General features: G+C 38.4%; 1 protein-coding gene across 4 annotated transcripts in view; it reads left to right on the plus strand.

The window, feature by feature from the left end:
- DLGAP5 (DLG associated protein 5) overlaps positions 1-17,479 on the plus strand; it is a 59,002-nt gene that overhangs the window by 18,596 nt on the left and 22,927 nt on the right. For all 4 annotated transcript variants that reach the window (XR_009545330.1, XR_009545331.1, XM_060174938.1 and 1 more), the window contains exons 8-12: positions 5,779-6,053; positions 7,269-7,396; positions 9,351-9,474; positions 13,098-13,183; positions 14,192-14,352. Coding sequence is in view for 2 of the 4 variants with exons in the window: in XM_060174938.1 (XP_060030921.1) it covers positions 5,779-6,053; positions 7,269-7,396; positions 9,351-9,474; positions 13,098-13,183; positions 14,192-14,352 (774 nt within the window). In the remaining 2 variants the exon portion in view is untranslated. The remainder of the gene's footprint in view (positions 1-5,778; positions 6,054-7,268; positions 7,397-9,350; positions 9,475-13,097; positions 13,184-14,191; positions 14,353-17,479) is intronic.

Here is a 17,479-nt window from a genome sequence, read left to right on the forward strand (position 1 = left end):
TTGGCAAGTTCATGTAAATCAGATCTCTACATCCCACATATGAGTGGTAGTTGTCATTCATATCTTTACTTATTTTTCTAAGCATAATCACCTCCAGTTCTATCCATTTTGTCCCAAAGGACACAATATCATCTTTCATGATTGCAGAGTAGTATTCTATGGACTATATAATTCCCATAACTTCTTTTTTTTTTTTTTTGCCTCCAGGGTTATTGTTGGGGCTCAGTGCCTACACTACGAATCCACTGCTTCTGGAGGCCGTTTCCTCCATTTTGTTGTTGTTGTTGGATAGGACAGAGAGAAATAGAGGAGGGGAAGACAGGGGGAGAGAAAAATAGACACCTGCAGACCTGCTTCACCGCCTGTAAAGTGACCCCCCTCCCTGCAAGTGGGGAGCCAAGGTCTCGAACCAATATCTTTATGCCAGTCATTGTGCTTTGCGCCTTGTGTGCTTAACCCGCTGCACTACCTTCCCATAAATTTTTTAGCCATGTTGATAGGCATTTACGCTGCTTCACTCTTTGGCTATTGTGAATAATGCAGCTATGAACAGAGGGGTGCATATGTCCCTTCTAATTAGTGCTTGAGTGTCCATTGGATAAATGCCTAAGAGTGGTATTGCTGAGTCATAAGATAATTCCATTTTTATTTATTAAAGGACTCTTTATACAGTCTTCCAAAAGGACTATACCAGATTGCATTCCCATCTGCAGTGAAGCAGATTTGCCTTATCTCCACAACTTCTCCAACACCTATATTTTCTTGGTTTGCTAATGTAAACCATTCTTGAGATGGTATCTCAGTGTAGTTTTAATTTGCATTTCTCTAATGATAGATAAAGTGGAGCATTTCTTCATGTGTCTGTGAGCCATGTGTATCTCTTCTTTAGGAAATTGTTTAGTTCTTTGGCCCACTTCTTTATTGGGTTATTTTTGCTTCTTTTGCAGAATTGTTTACAAGACTTTTTGGACTATGTTGCTCAATTTTGCTCTCCCCTTTCCTGTGTCTGATTTTCCCTGTTGTTGTGTTCCTGGTTCTACTCTACTCTAATGTTGATCATCACATTAAAAGTTGGGATTCCTTTGCCTCTTCTTTTCATGTTGGACTCCCTCCTCTCAGAAATTCTTGCAAGGGAAGGTTGGTAGTGACAAATTCCTTCAGTTTCTGAATGTTTGAAAAGATCTTTATTTCTCTCTAGTATTTGAAGGATAAGTTAACAAGATACAGAATTTGTGGCTGGAAATTCTTATCTTTTTAAAAAATATATTCTCTTTTATTGCCTTTGTTGTTTTATTGTTGTAGTTATTATTGTTGTCATTGTTGTTGGATAGGACAGAGAGAAATAGAGAGGGGAGGGGAAGACAGAGAGGGAGAGATAAAGATGAGTATGGGATAATCCCACTCATCAACAGAAGTTGAGAAAGAAGAACAGAAAGGGAAACTAAAAGTGGGATTTGGCTAAATCTGGAGTAGGGCACCAAATTAAAAACCCTGGGGTGAGGGTGAGGGTGGATATTCGGCTTCTCGGGGTGTCGGGGGGAGGTGGGAGGGTGGGATGGGGACACAGTCTTTTGGTGGTGGGAATGGTGTTTATGTACACTCCTATTAATTTGTAGTCATATAAATCTCTATTTAATCTCAGTTTTCTAAAGATGAGATACACATGAAGACAGAGAGGGAGAGAGAAAGACACCTGCAGACCTGCTTCACTATCTGTAAAGCAACTCCCCTGCAGGTGGGGAGCCGGGAACTCGAACCGGAATCCTTCCACCAGTCCTTGCACTTTGCGCCACCTGTGCTTAACCCGCTGCACTACTGCCTGACTCCTGGAAATTCTTAACTTTTAATACTTAGATTATGCCATTCCAGTCCTTCCTTGCCTCTAGGATTTGCAATGAGAAATCTGATGAAAGCCTGATGGTTCTGCCTTTGCATGTGACTTTCTTCCTTTCCCTGGCAGCCATCAATATTTTTTCCTTCTCCTTAGTTTTGGATAGTTTTATAATAATGTGTCTTGGTGTGTGTCATTTTGGATTCAAAACTGTAGGTGTGCATTCACATTCTTGGATTTCTATATTCTAAATATTCCTATGGTATGGAAAATTCTCTATTAAAGTTTCTTTGATTATGTTCTCTACTCCTTTCTCTCTTCTTCCTCAGGGATCCCAATAACTCTGATGCTCATCTTGCTGATGGATGGAGTCTGCCATATTACCATGAAGTGCTTCATTTTTCCTAAACCTTTTTTCTTTCTAAGAGTTTTAAATTCAGAGTGGGGTAGTTGTGTCTTCTGCTGTTGATGTTCTCTCCTCCACCTGATTAAATCTACTTCCCAGGTCTCTTACCTCAGTCTGAACTGTATTCAAAGTGTCCTTTAGACCCTGCAGCTCTGTTTAGAGTTTTTTTTTTCTGTACTTTGTAATTCTTTGGTAAAATAATCACTTAGTTCTTGAATCTTAGTGTCTTGAATTGATTTCAAAATGATTTTCTGGACTCTTAACGTCATTTTTTAAAATTTTCACTTATTGAATAGAGACAGATAAATTGAGAAGAAGATGGAGATAGAGAGGGAGAGAGACACATGCATCCTTGCTTCACCACTTGTGAAGCCTGACCCCTGCAGGTGGTGACCAGGTCCTTGCACATTATAATGTGAGTGCTTAACCAGGTGTGCCACCGCCTGGCCCCATCTGTCATTTTTCCTAGATCTATTTCTGTCTGGTCATTTGGGGTTTTTGTCATTGCTATCTGTATATTTCTGTTTCCTCATTTAGTGTGGATTTTGTTGTACCAGAAGGAGGAAGGGGTGGACAGTTTTATCCCTAGTCACCCGGACTTGTTTTGTGACCTTGATGTCAATATAGAGTCTCCCTACTGCTGTTCTAGTCTCTGTGGGGCAATAGCAATGGAGACTGAAGTAGTCACAGTTGTAAATTGGTGACTTTTTTTAAGTCTTTTTTTTTTTTTGGTAAATCTTTATTTATTGGATAGAGACAGCTAGAAGTCAAGAGAGAAAGGGGTGATAGAGAGGGAGAGAGAGAGACACCTGCATCCATGCTTCATCACTTGCAAAATGTTTCCCCTGCAGGTGGGGACCGGGAGCTTGGACCCAGGTCCTTGTGCATTGTAACATGTGTACCACCACTTGGCCCCTATATTGGTGACTTCTTAGTTGTTTTTTGTTTCTCTCCTCCCCCCACCCCTTTCTCTTTTTAACAGTCTTTTTGTTGCTAAAGCTTGGACCCAGAGGTGGTGTGTTTCAAACGCCAATCCAATTTGGTGCCTGCTGTCTGTGAGCAGTTTTTTTTTTTTTGGTCCTGGGAATCACACACTCCTTTTCTGTCCTCAAGCCACATGTTTGTACTCACCTTTGGCTTAGGTGCTTTTCTTTCTTTCTCCCTTTCTTCCTTTCTTTCTTTCCCATCATTTAACTCGGACCAGAAGTGGTGAGCCTTTAGTCCTGGGAATCACTCCCTACCTCCTTTCTGTCCACAGCACATGTTTGTACTCACCTGTGGCTTGTGTCTTGGTGAGTTTTTGAAGAGAACCTGGTTATAGTTTGTTGAGTTTTCAGATGATCTTCATTGCTTTTCCTAGTTGTTCTGGGAGAACAATATTCAATGCAGCTGCTGCTACTCCATAGCCATACCTCCAGAAGTCCGAGGCTAAGTTTTCTCCCAAAGAATAGTCACTGCTTTTTACCTTCACTGTCACACTAGCCTCAGGGACGTCATTGCCTCTGGTTTTTTTTTTGTTTGTTTGTTTGTTTTTGCCTCTAGCGTTATCGCTGGGGCTTGATGGCTGCACTATGAATCCACTGCTCCTGGAGGCCATTTTTCCCTTTTTTTTTTTAAAAAAAAACATTTATTTATTCCCTTTTGTTGCCCTGGTTGTTTTATTGTTGTGGTTATTACTGTTGTTGTTATTGATGTCATCGTTGTTGGATAGGACAGAGAGAAATGGAGAGAGGAGCGGAAGACAGGGGGAGAGAAAGACACCTGCAGACCTGCTTCACCACTTGTGAAGCGGTTCCCCTGCAGATGGGGCTTGAACCGGGATACTTAAGCCAGTCTGCGCTTTGCGCCACGTGCGCTTAATCTGCTGCACTACTGCCTGATTCCCCATTTCTCCCATTTTGTTGCCCTTGTTGTTGTACTTGTTGTTGCCATTATTATTATTGTTGTTGTTGGATAGACAGAGAAATTGAGAGAGGAGGGGAGACAGACGGGGAGAGAAAGACAGATACCTGCTGACCTGCCTCACCACTTATGAAGCGACCCTCCCCCTGCATCTGGGGAGCTGGGGGCTGGAATCAGGATCTTCACACTGGTCCTTGCGCTTTGTGCCATGTATGCTTAACCCAGTGTGCTACCACCTACCCTCCCCCCCCATTCATATCTCAGCACAGAAATCCTTCAAAATTGTATTTAAATGAGTGAAGGTAAATAGAAGGTACAAGCTTCTGACTATAATATAAGTAAGTCCTAAGCATTTAATATACAACATGGTGATTAACATATTATATAGGTGGAGGTAGATAGCATAATGGTTATGAAAAGAGACCGAAGTCCCAGGTTCAATACCCTGCACCACCGTAAGCCAGAGCTGAGCAATGCTCTGGTAAAATAATAGTAATAATAATATTGTATATTTCAATTTTGTTATAATAATACATTTTAAAGTTTTTGTCAAAATGTATAGCTATATTGTAGTAGATACTAATCAGACTTACTGTGGTGAGCACTTTATAACTACACATATGTTGAGTTTTTATGTGATGAACCTGAAGGGACTGTAATATTCATGTCAGTTAGATAACAATGACAATACCAAAATTTCATAATTTATGTAGTTTATCTCACTATGTCTTACTGAAAAACATACTTTGTTTATATTTTAAGGTTATTTATAGTCAGACTTATTATTATTATTATTTATGTACTAATGGGAGAGAGAGCCAGAGCATCAGTCTAGTACATCTTATGCTGGGTCCTTATGCTTTCAAGTTCAGTGCTTTATCTACTGTTACCTTATGGGATGATGAAGACCAAGGATATATCTATCTATCTATCTATCTATCTATCTATCTATCTATCTATCTATCTATAGATATAGATAGATATATATCTGTATATATATATGAATGATTTGAAAGAATAAAATAAGTAAGAGAAAACAAATAATAAATTTTAAAAAGTTCTGATCTTTAGCAATAACAGTGATTCAATAAGTACTAGATTTTTGATACTCAAGCCATTGGAATTACCAACCTATGTAAAAAGTGTTTTGCTTTTTAGCTGAGTAAAATTTCACACCTCAGGTTTCACATATTTGTCTGTTAGGAAAGTCTTGATGTATTTTTCTATGTTTTCCAATGCAAAAATGCAACATGACTTTTTTGGAAACCCAGTATTTTAATTTGTCATAATATCAAAACACTACTACCAAGTCCTCTAATAAGGACTAGCTCTCCTTCTGGATCACAGTAATATTCCATGTATTCATTTCACTGTATTTGTTTTTGTCCCCTAAGTTAATGCACATGTGACTTATTTATTTATTAATTAATGAGAAACAGGGAGAGAAAGAAAAACACAGCATTACTCTGGCACCTATAATGCCAAGGATTGAACTGTTGAGAGTTCAACACCTGTCCACTGCTTTGTCTCCTGACCACAGGGCTTATTTTCTAACTTTTACATTCTCAGTTCTATATAACTTAGCTGAATCTATCCCCACTAGAGAAATTATTTCTCTATTCTGTTTACTTACATCTAGGTCGTTTCTTTTAAAACTGATAATGAAAAAAATACTTTGGATTCACAAACCACTGCAACAAATGGAATGGATCCAGATGAAGTCTTAGCAGAAAAGGAAAACTCACCTAAGACAAATACTACAAAAACGAAAAGGAAGGATTCCTTTGCACCCAAAGATTTTATGTTTCATCCATTAAATGGTGTGAAGACCTATCAAGTACAGCCTATGACTCCCAGGAGTGCTAATGCTTTCTTGACACCCAGTTTTACCTGGATGCCTTCAGAAACAGAAATGTAAGAATATAGTGTTCATAATGAATCATTTGCATTGAAGAGTTTAGCACCAGAACCAAGTGGTGCTCTAGTAAAACAAAACAAAACAAAAAAAGTAGTCCACATTAAAATACTTGAGAGTTTTGGTATTTTTTTTTCAACTTATAGTTGATTATTTTATGGTACAATTTGTGGGGATTATTTTTTGCAATAAATAAGTGACTATATCATAACATTTAAAAATACATGTTTAGAAAGAAGAAATCAATTGTTTATCAATAATAATATTGTTGTTCAGGTGTGGGTTTTTTTGTTGGCATGATTACTTTACAAAAAAAACCAAAAAACAACCCTAGGATCCAGGAGGTGGCACACCTGGTTGAGTGCACATGTTACAATGTGCAGGGACCAGAGTCCACGTCCCCAGCCCTCACCTGCAGGAGGGGAAGCTTCATGAGTAGTGAAGCAGCGCTGCAGGTGTCTTTCTCTCTGCTAGCTCCCTCCCCATTCATTTCTTGGTGTCTCTATAAGTAGATTAACAAATAAAATATTAAAAATATCTAAAGAAAAAAGATTAACTTGCAAAGTGCAGGCTTGGTTTGGTTTTGTATCACCTGGGCTTCGCTGCTTCAGGATAACTTTTTCATATAGATATAGAGAGACAGACAGACAGACTGACTGACTGACTGACTGACTGACTGACTGACTGACTGACTGACTGACTGACTGACTGAAACCAAGACCGTAATGCCAAAGGTCCCTTCAGTGTAGTGGGGGCCAGACTTAAATCTGGGTCACACACATGGCAAAACAGCACTTTACCCAAGTGAACTATTTTGGTTGCCTGGGGGGGGGTAATAATTGGAATCTTTAAAGCAAGACTGTTTGCAAAGATTAGTGGCAGATTTATTAGAGACTGATTAGCAGCACCTAAGACTATTAAGTATACATATTTTCCTTAGAGAGTTTCAACATTTTTTGGATCTCACTACATTAGTAAAGATAGACATTCCTTCTATAAAGGTGCATACATTTTTGTTCTCCAGAAAACTATATTTTGGTGCTAGGGATCAAACCCAGGGCCTTGTCCATGCAAAGCATCACTAAGTTATATCTCTGGTTATATAAACTTCTTTTTAAAAAATGGAAACATTTCTATGATGCCAGGTTTTTAAGAGTCAAATGTTTAAAAATCATGTCATTCATGTTTCATGAAGTATACTTATTATTTTTTAGTCATAAGACTCAAGAAGCAACAAAAGAAAATTTGATAGAAAAATGTGAAAGTTACTCAGTCAAGACGATCCATCAAGATTCAAATACACTAGAATGTTCTTTGAGTTCTCTCTCAGGTTGCCATAAAGGTAATATCTTTTAATAAATTTTTATTTCCTTTCCTAGATTATGATTTATCAGAGGTTGGTCTAGAGCACTATTTTACTATATAACAATATAGAATGTAATACCTCAGGGTTAAAAATAGGAAAGACATCTAGAGAGGGAAAATTGGATGAGGAATGCAAACTGATAAGGGGGAATAAATGTCAAGAAATGAAGACTACTGAGACATGTTGTATTTAATTTTATTTTTAAAATTATTGATTTAAAATTTATAATATTAAAAGATTTTAATACGGTTTTGCACATATATGTGTGTGTGTGTGTGTGTATATATATATATATATATATATATATATATATATATATGTAATACCTCCAAAGTTCCTGTGCCACTACACCAGAGACCCCTCTACCTATTTCTCCACATTTCTTTATCCCCTCCAATAACCACCATAATTTTCAATCTAATTGAGGTTAATTTTTCAGTTTCATACAAGCTTATTTATTTTAGTTATTATATTTCACATATGAATGAAACTGTCCAGTCATCTTTATCTCATTACTTTCTTTGTTTTTTTAAATTTTTTTTATAATTTATTTTATTGGGCATTAGTGGTTTATAGTCAATAATAAAATACAGTAACAAAAATTAAAACATAGTAGTTTGTATATGTATAACATTTCTTAGTTTGTCCACATAACAATTCAACCTCCTCTAGGTCCTCTGACATCATGTTCCAGGGCCTGAACCCTACCTCCCACCTCAGTGTGCTTTACTTTGTGTTTTCTTACTTTTCAATTTCTTTCTTGCTTTCTTTCTTCCTTTCTTTATTATTGGTGATTTTATAATGATTGACAAGATTGTGGGATAAGGGGGGTGTAATTCATATAATTCCCACCACCATCATGCCATATCCCATCCTCTCCATTTTAAGGTTCCCTATTCTTTACACTCTGGGAGAATGGACCAAAGATCTCTAAGGGGCACAGAATATTAAAGGTCTTATTTCACTTAAGTATAGTTACCTGCAGTTCCATCTATTTTGTTCCAAAAGATACAATGTGAATTTTTAATATTTTATTTTTTTATTTTTAATAAGAGCTACAGAGAGAATCAGATCAGAAGACTGCTTAGCTCTGGCATATAGAAGTACAGGGGATTGAACCTAGGGCCTCATAGCCTGAGGCACAAAAGAATTTTGCTTAACCATTATGCTGTCTCCCCAGCCCAACAACATGAAATTTTTAAACGGCAGATATTGGGTATATCTCCTACAACTTTTTTACCTAGTCATCCATCAATAATATCCTTGTTGATCCCATGTTTTCACTATTGTGAATGGTGCTGTAATCAGTGTAGGGGTTGTGGGGAGACACTCTTGATAAAATGAAATAAGGCATAAATAAAAGATTTTAACTCACTGAAAAAATTTGAAAAGTTGTGATCAGGGATCTAGCTAAGTGGATAACACTCAGGACTTCTATGCCTGAGTTTGAGTTTGGGATTTGATCCCTTCTTATCACACATGCTGGAGTGGTCCTCTCACTGTCCTCTAATGAAATAAATCAATGTCTTTTTTTTTTTTTTTAAAGAATTTTTAAAAAAATATTTTATTTATTTATTCCCTTTTGTTGCCCTTGTTGTTTTATTGTTGTTATTATTGTTGTTGTCATCGTTGTTGGATAGGACAGAGAGAAATGGAGAGAGGAGGGGAAGACAGAGGGGGAGAGAAAGACAGACACCTGCAGACCTGCTTCACCGCCTGTGAAGCGACTCCCCTGCAGGTGGGGAGCCGGGGTTCGAACCAGGATCCTTATGCCGGTCCTTGTGCTTTGCGCCACCTGCGCTTAACCCGCTGCGCTACAGCCCGACTCCCAATGTCTTTTTTTTTAACTGAAAGATTAAAAATATCTTGTGTGGTATGCCATTTTAAGAATCACTGCTTTGAAATTTGTTACATTTTCATCATTCCATAGAACATGGCTTAAATAAAAATGGAACTACTAAACATTCAAATGATCTTCCAACAAAAGAAGTCCTGTCAGTTGAAATGAATGAAGCTCAGATATGTCAACCACAACACGATGTGCCATATTTCAGGTTTGACTATTTTTTCCTAGTGTAAGAGTTTTATATAAGTGACTAAATGCTTAAAACTAAAATTCAACTTATGTGACTTTAATAGTTGAACTGGGAGGGAATTGCCTTTAAAATTTAAAGTTTTAAATTTAATATCCACCACTCCCACCCCCTTCAATGTTAGTGCTTTTTCATGTGGTTGATAATTCAGAAGACAGGAAAAGATATGGTAGGTGGTCTTCCCAACTAGCTCCTAAGCCCATAGCTCAAATCTCCTACAGAAGCAAATGCTACTCTGGCCTTGGGAATACTTCAAGATAAATAGTACATATGTAGACCTACATAAATTAGTATGCTTTTTCTTTTGTACATATATAAATAGTAGAATACTAGCTTGTTTTCATAGTGATAAATATTGGAGACATTTTGTTTTATTATTTAAAGGACTTCTTGGTGTTTGTGTATGTGTGTGTGTGTGTACATGTTTCATGGTCATATCGCACCCAGTTATATGGGTTTTCCACAATTTACTTAATGGATACCTGTTTCTAGTTAATTTGAATTATTTTAAAAGATTTATAACAACCGTGATTTATATTCATTCAGGAGTGTATGGAGTTCCTTTTTTTTTTTTTTTTTTCCCCACCAGGGTTATTGCTGGGGCTCAGTATTGGCACTATGAACCTACTGCTCCTAGCAGCCATTTTTTCTTCTCCCCCCCCCTTTTTTAGTGGATAGAGCAGAGATAAATTGAGAGAAGAGGGGAGATAGAGGGAGACAGAAAGACACCTGCATACATGTTCTACCGCTTGTATAAAGCGACCTCTTCCTGCAGGTGAGGAGCTGGGGCTCGAACTGGGATTCTTGCTCAGGTCCTTGCACTTTGTACTATGTGCGCTTAACCTGGTGTGCTACCGCCTGGCTGCCAGAGTTCCTATTTTCTCATACCATTTTTCCCCACAAGGAAACTAAGTTGATATTTACTTCTTGTTGCTTTATGCTTATTTTCTGAAAGAAGAATAATAGGAGTTGATAAAAAAAAAGCCTTTTTGGGCCATTAAATTGTAAAAATAGAATTATGTTTCTCCAACTAAGAGAATGAAAATTAGCATTTTGTTTGGGGACTGCAACCATATCTTCCAAAGGTCTTGAAAACAGATTAGAAGACTGCATTTGGGGAAAAGCCTCAGCATTCCACATTATACAGGAAATGACTACATCTTGAGTGAATTTAGCAAGCAATTCTCAAACCTTTTCATTTCACTACTAACAATTTTATTGAGATCTTCCAATCAAATAGATGAGAAATGCTGTATTGCTACAGTTTTAGTATTCATCTGTTCTATTATAAATGAGTGCCTTTTCTAGGTTTGAGAGGCTCTTCAATTATTTACAGCATAAGGTTTTAGTACTGTAAGGAACTTTAGAGATTAGATGGCTCCACTGTGTTGTTCAGTTGAGATGCTGAAATAATAAGCAGTTCACTCAACTAAATAATACCAGATCTAATTCAAATCTCCCCTCATTGATGAAGTTGTTCTCTGATAATCATTCTTTCAAGGAAACAAGATTTTTCTCGGTGTCTCTCTCGAAATATATATATATATATATATATATATATATATATAGAGAGAGAGAGAGAGAGAGAGAGAGAGAGAGATACATATAGAGAGACAGGGGAATAGACTTGACTTACTTCAAGATTTTCTTAAATCTTGCATTGTTAACATTTTAGATTAGAAATTTTTTCTTGTGGGAGCCATCATCTACATTGTAGTATGTCTTATGGTATCCTTGGTCAGTAGCACACCTCCATTTGTGATAATGAAAAAATACCATTAGACATTACCAAATGTCCTTTAGGGAGCAAAATTGGTTCCATTTGAAAAGCACTGCCTTTGGGCAAGCAGAACCTAGTAAGTAAAGAGGATTAGAGGCCCTATTACTTTAATTTCAGACTTACACCTATTAGTTTCAACTTACTTTTGGTTTGTTGAGTTAGTCTTAGTTCCATGGACAGTAACAGAGCAAATAATAGTACTAAGGAAGGCTGCTAAATAGCTCTCTTGGATAATGTGCTGCTTTGCCAAATGTATGTTTCAAACGTGGGTTATGTGCATGGGAAAGTAGGCATTATCCAAACTGAGCTATTGTGCCAACTGTCTCAGAGAAATAAATCTCTTGTATATTTTTTCCCCACCATTATTAAAGCTGGGGCTTGGTGCCAGCACAAGGAATCCACTACTCCCTGTGAACTGGTTTTTTTTTTTTTTTTGCCTTTCTGACATTTTTTTTTGCACCCCCCCCCCCAGGACAGAGAAAATTAGAGAGGGGAATGGAAGATAAAGACACCTGCAGCCCTGCTTCACTTTCCCCTTGCAGTTGGGGACTGGGGACTTGAACCTGGGTAAATAATTGTACATTGTAAAGTGTGTAGTCAGCCAGATGTGCCATTTCCTGACCCTCTGGGAAATAAATCCTTTAAAAAACAAAAACAAAAAAACACCAGAGCACAAATCAGCTCTGGCTTGTGGTGTGTGGGATTGAACCTGGGACTTGGGAGCTGCAGGCATGAGAGTCTATTTGCATAACCACTATGCTATCTACCCCCATGAAATAAATCTTTAAAAAAATAAAATGACCCTCATAGCTTTGGATAGTAATTTATAACAAAGGGACCAGGGATGGATGGAGAAAAAGTGTTTTAAATAATTGGTGCTAGGAAAATCAGGTTGAGACATGTGGAAGAACAAAACAGGATGTTAGACTGGAAACTGTATAAAATACATACAAAAACTGGCAGAACACTCCACAACACTTGCTTCAGAAAAGTCTTAAGTCTCAAGTATGACAGTAAAGAAAACAAAAGTGAAAACAAACCAGTGGAACTACATCAAACTGAAAGGTTACATACAACAAAAGGAACCATCACCAAAATGAAAGATGATCTACTGAACAAAAAATCCTTTTTAATTATCTTTATTTATTTACTGAATACTGACAGACAGAAATTGAGAGGGAAGGGGGTAATATGGAGAGAGACAGAGTGACACCTGTAGCCCTGCTTCACTACTCACAAATCTTTTCCCCCGCAGGTGGGGACTGGGGGGCTTGAACCTGGGGCCTTGTACATTGTAACGTGCACTCAGCCAGGTACGCCACCACCCAGCCCCCTGAACTAAAGATCTTTGACATGCCATATATTAGACAAAGAGCTCAGAGACTTTACACAAGAAGATATTCAGATGGTTAACAGACATATGAAAAAGTATGTTCAAAGTTACTATTAGTGGAATACAAATCAAGATAAATGCAGGGCTGGTGAAATAGCTCACTTGGACAGTGCGTTACTCTGCCAGGTACAAGACCCAGGTTCCAGCCTGGCCCCCAACATTGAAGGAAGCTTTGGTGCTGTGGTCTTTTTCACTTTCTCTGTCTCTATCCAAACCTAAAATGACCTTGTGTATAGGTGGAACTTTAGAAACAGAAGGACAAGTTGGGGAGAAAAAATACAGGGTGAAACTTAGACTACCTATGGCCTATTGCAGCAGATTCAGGGCTTCTAAATGGAGGAGGCAGGAAGGAGTTGACCCTTTGGTGGTAGGTGTGGGAAGTATTTGTAACATTCTTTGTCATGATTTTAGAAATGTGCTCCAGTCAGAAACTGAGACATTAACTTCATACTGCCTTGAGTGGGACACAAAGCTTCAGCTGGATATTCCAGATACTGGTGAGGAAATATTTTATGTCGTAGCTTTGTTTTTCTTTAATGTTTATATTTATCTGAAATATAAAATAATCTATTCTTGGGTCGGGCGATAGCACAGTGGGTTAAGACCAGTTTAAGGATCCCGGTTCAAGCCCCCGGCTCCCCATCTTCAGGAGAGTCGCTTCACAGGTGGTGAAGCGGGTCTACAGGTGTCTTTCTCTCCCCACCCATCTCTCTCGATTTCTCTCCGTCCTATCCAACGACAACAACAACAATAATAATAACCACAACTATGATAAAACAAGGGCAACAAAGTGAAAAAATGGTCTCCAGGAACAATGGATTCGTGGTGTAGGCACTGAGCCCCGGCAATAACCCTGGAGGCAAAAAAATATATATATCTATTCTTGTTCATCTTTGTAATCCATTGTTATTCAAAGTAGCATTGTTTTTTCACATTCAACATAATGTTCATTTATATTGCCATGAGACTGGCACAGAAGTAAAGTTACTAGAATATAGACTAAAAAATAAATACATAAATAAAAAGAATATAGACTAATACCCATTAGACACTCATCTATTTCATATAACAACAAATGACATTTATTTGTTGCCATTTAATTATACAGATATTTTCTCAAAATTGCTGAAATCAGTATGAAACATAGTTTATGAAAAGTCCTTATTTGGGGAAACTATTTAGAAAAAAATTATTTGTATACTAGCAGTATGAATTATTCTTAGCTACTGATGGACAATACAGTGGATTGTTTGAGGTTAAAGTCTTAATAAAATTCAAGGAATGCTGTTCAGTAAATAGCAATACGCATGAAGACGAATACTGCTAACATTTAGGAGGAGTTGAAGCAGAAAGCTAATGCTCATCACTTGTGTGACAAAAGTTTTATAATGGATTTATTATTTTGTTTTGCTTTAACAATTTGATTTTAGAGCAAGGCCTTATTAGCTGGTTGATTTGCAGTCTTGTTTTGTCCTTTAAATTTTAAATTCTCCTATTTTCTTTAGCTAAAGATCTTATTCGCACAACAGTTGGTCAGACACGACTCCTCATGAGAGAAAGGTTCAGACAGTTTGAAGGACTGGTTGATAACTGTGAATATAAGCGTGGTGAGAAGGAGACTACCTGTACAGATCTGGACGGATTTTGGGATATGGTTAGCTTTCAGGTATGTGAACAAGTATTTTTAATATAATAACATTTTTAAAAATGAGACAACAGTAATAAAGTGGGGTAATGGTAGCTGTTAGGTACTTGGAATAGTAAATGAGATAGACAGTTTCATTGTAAATTATGAAGGTACTGTCTAAAGTTTATGGCTGGAGGTCCTATACTCCCCTGGGTTGTCAGAATAATTTATCCTTTTTTTTTTCTTTATTTTTTAAAAATATATTTTGATGGGAGTAGGGCATACCAGGTTAAGTGCACATGGCATGAAGCGCAGGAACCAGCATAAGGATCCTGGTTCAAGCCCCTGGCTCCCCACCTGCAGTGGGGTGACTTCACAGGTGTTGAAGCAGATCTGCAGGTGTCTGCCTTTCTCTCCCCTTCTCTGTCTTCCCCTCCTCTCAATTTCTCTCTGTCCTATCCAGCAATGACGACAGCAATAATAACAACAATAATAATCACAACAATGATAAAACAACAAGGGCAACAAAAGGGAAAATACATATATATTTTTATTAGTGATTTAATAATGATTTATAAGATTATAAGTTAATAGGGGTGTATTTTTTTTTTTTTTATAAAAAGGAAACATTGACAAAACTATAGGATAAGAGTGGTACAACTCCACACAGTTCCCACTACCAGATCTCCATATCCCATCTCCTGCCCTGATAGCTTTCCTATTCTTTAACCCTCTGGGAGTATGGACCCAAGGTCATTGTGGGATACAGAAGGTGGAAGGTCTGGCTTCTGTAATTGCTTCCCCGCTGAACATGGGTGTTGACTGGTTGATCCATACTCCCAGCCTGCCTCTCTCTTTCCCTAGTAGGGTGGGGTTCTTGGGGAAGCTGAGCTCCAGGACACATTGGTGGGGTCGTCTGTCCAGGGAAGTCTGATTGGCATCCTGCTAGCATCTGGAACCTGGTGGTTGAAAAGAGAGTTAACATAAAGCCAAACAAATTGTTGAACAATCATGGACCTAAAGGCTGGAATAGTGCAGATGAAGAGTTGGGGGGGATCCTCCATTTTGTAGATAGCTAGTAGGCATATTTCAGTTATATTCCAAAGGACCTGTGGCTATACTAGTGTTTTGTTTTTTTTTTCCCCTGAGCCTGAAATCTGATATGCAAGCAGATCCAAGTTAATTGTCTGGGGAGATGATATCATGGCTGGAAAAGGACCAGAAAGCTGGATCAGGGAAGAGAATAGCTACTTAATATGGGAAAGGGGTATAAATATTGTTGACTGTAAACCCCATCGATTTGATCTGATCTGGGGCCCATATTCAGTTTAGGAGCCTATATTACCCCTGCATCCCTGTAGATCTGAGCTCACATTCTGTGGTCATGAGTAGGAACATTCCAAGCTGCTCCAATTTCAGGACCCATCTTCCTCGGTGTAGCATAGAGTATGTTGTCCATCCTCCCTACAGTAGATGGAACATTCTCTACCGTTGTTGATCCAAGTTGAGTGCAAAGTCCTATGGGGGACCCACAAAAGGGGTCTGTTTTGTTGTTGCTGTTAGAGATGACCTGTAACAATGGAGAGAGGGATTTATTCAAGGTCTAGGCCCATCATGTCTGTTTGGGAATTTCAGGACTCCCCGATTAGGGCCCCAGCTGGTGGGGTGGCGTGATAGTGACTAAAGAGTCATCATTAAAGTATGCCAGTCTCTTGCCCTTATTCAGCTTTTGCAGTCCTTGCTTTGATAAGGTTAGCTTTGGAGTGAGTGAGAAAACTGTAATAGGAAGTAGGTGAGGAGGGTGTCTAAGTCTAATTAGATACTATTTCATTAGGAACTTTATACTGACTCACTGTAGACTATTGTGTACTTTTGCTTTCAGGTATATATTTTGCCCTAATTTATGGATACATGTGAACATATGCTCTATCTCATGGGACCTGGTCTATATCTAGGTTTTGGGACTTTGTTAGGAAGTGAACCACCTGGAATGGAATTAGAGAATCCTATGAAAGGAAAAGTCTTACCCGAGTAATGAGGGTGTGAAGGGTTGACAATCCATGCCTGACGTCTCTGGACACAGTCTGAAGTGAAGCATGCTGAGGTGGTACTCATTGCGTTGGATAATAGAGGTGTAATTCCACACCACTCCCACAACCAGTTATGTGTAGCCAGCCCCCTTTTCCCCCCACATCCTCAATGGTAATCGCCATGGTACTCCCAAGGTCATAGCTATGGGCTGACTATATACATACATATATATATATATTTTATGTGTTTCAGTTCTTTTTAAAATTATTATTATTATTTAAATATTTTTATTTATTATTGGATAGTGACAGAGAAATTGACAGGGGAAAGGGAAGATAGAGACAGAGAGAAAGACATCTGTAGGTGGGGACCAGGGGCTCTAACCTGGGTCCTTGTGCTCTGTAATGTGAGTGCTTAACCAGGTGTGCCACCACCTAACCCCCTGTTTCAATTTTCTCTATTCCATTTATAGGTGAAATCATCCCATAGTTATCCTTCCTGTTTATTCTTCCCTCTCAGATAAGAGAAACAGTGCCTGACTTCCTCAGGTGTTCTCCAGAATCTTTTCACTCTCAGTGATGATGCAACAACAAAGCTTTGTTCCTTGTCACAAAGTTCCACATCCCAGAGGAGACTGAGATTCAGAGCCCTTTGGTCATCTTCCCATAACATTTCCCTCTTTGGGGTCTGGACCAAAATTATTTTTGGGGTGCAGAAGAGTTCTGGCTTCTATAATTGCTTCTCTGCTGGAAATGGATGTTGGCTCATTGGTCCATACCCCAGCCTGTTTCTGTGTTTCCCTAGTGGGATAGGTCTCTAGAGAGGTGAGGCTCTGGGGCACATTGGTGAGGTCATCTGCCTAGGGAGGTCAGGATCAGATCATCTGTAACTTGGTGGGTGAAAGGCAGTAACATATAAAGTGGAGCAAAATGTTTAATAAACAGGGACCAAAAAGCAGAAATAGAACCAATGATAGGGATCCTTGGGTAGGGACAGGCTAGGGTATCTATTTTGAGTATATTACTAGCAGCCTAGAACTTCAGTAATCTTTAATCAAGCTTGATAGCTAACATGAATGAATGTAGGCCAGAAATATTGTCAGAGGGGGCTGGGTGGTGGCACACCTGGTTGAGCA

The sequence above is a fragment of the Erinaceus europaeus genome, chromosome 16, assembly GCF_950295315.1.
Source record: "Erinaceus europaeus chromosome 16, mEriEur2.1, whole genome shotgun sequence".
NCBI classification, from domain to species: domain Eukaryota; kingdom Metazoa; phylum Chordata; class Mammalia; order Eulipotyphla; family Erinaceidae; genus Erinaceus; species Erinaceus europaeus.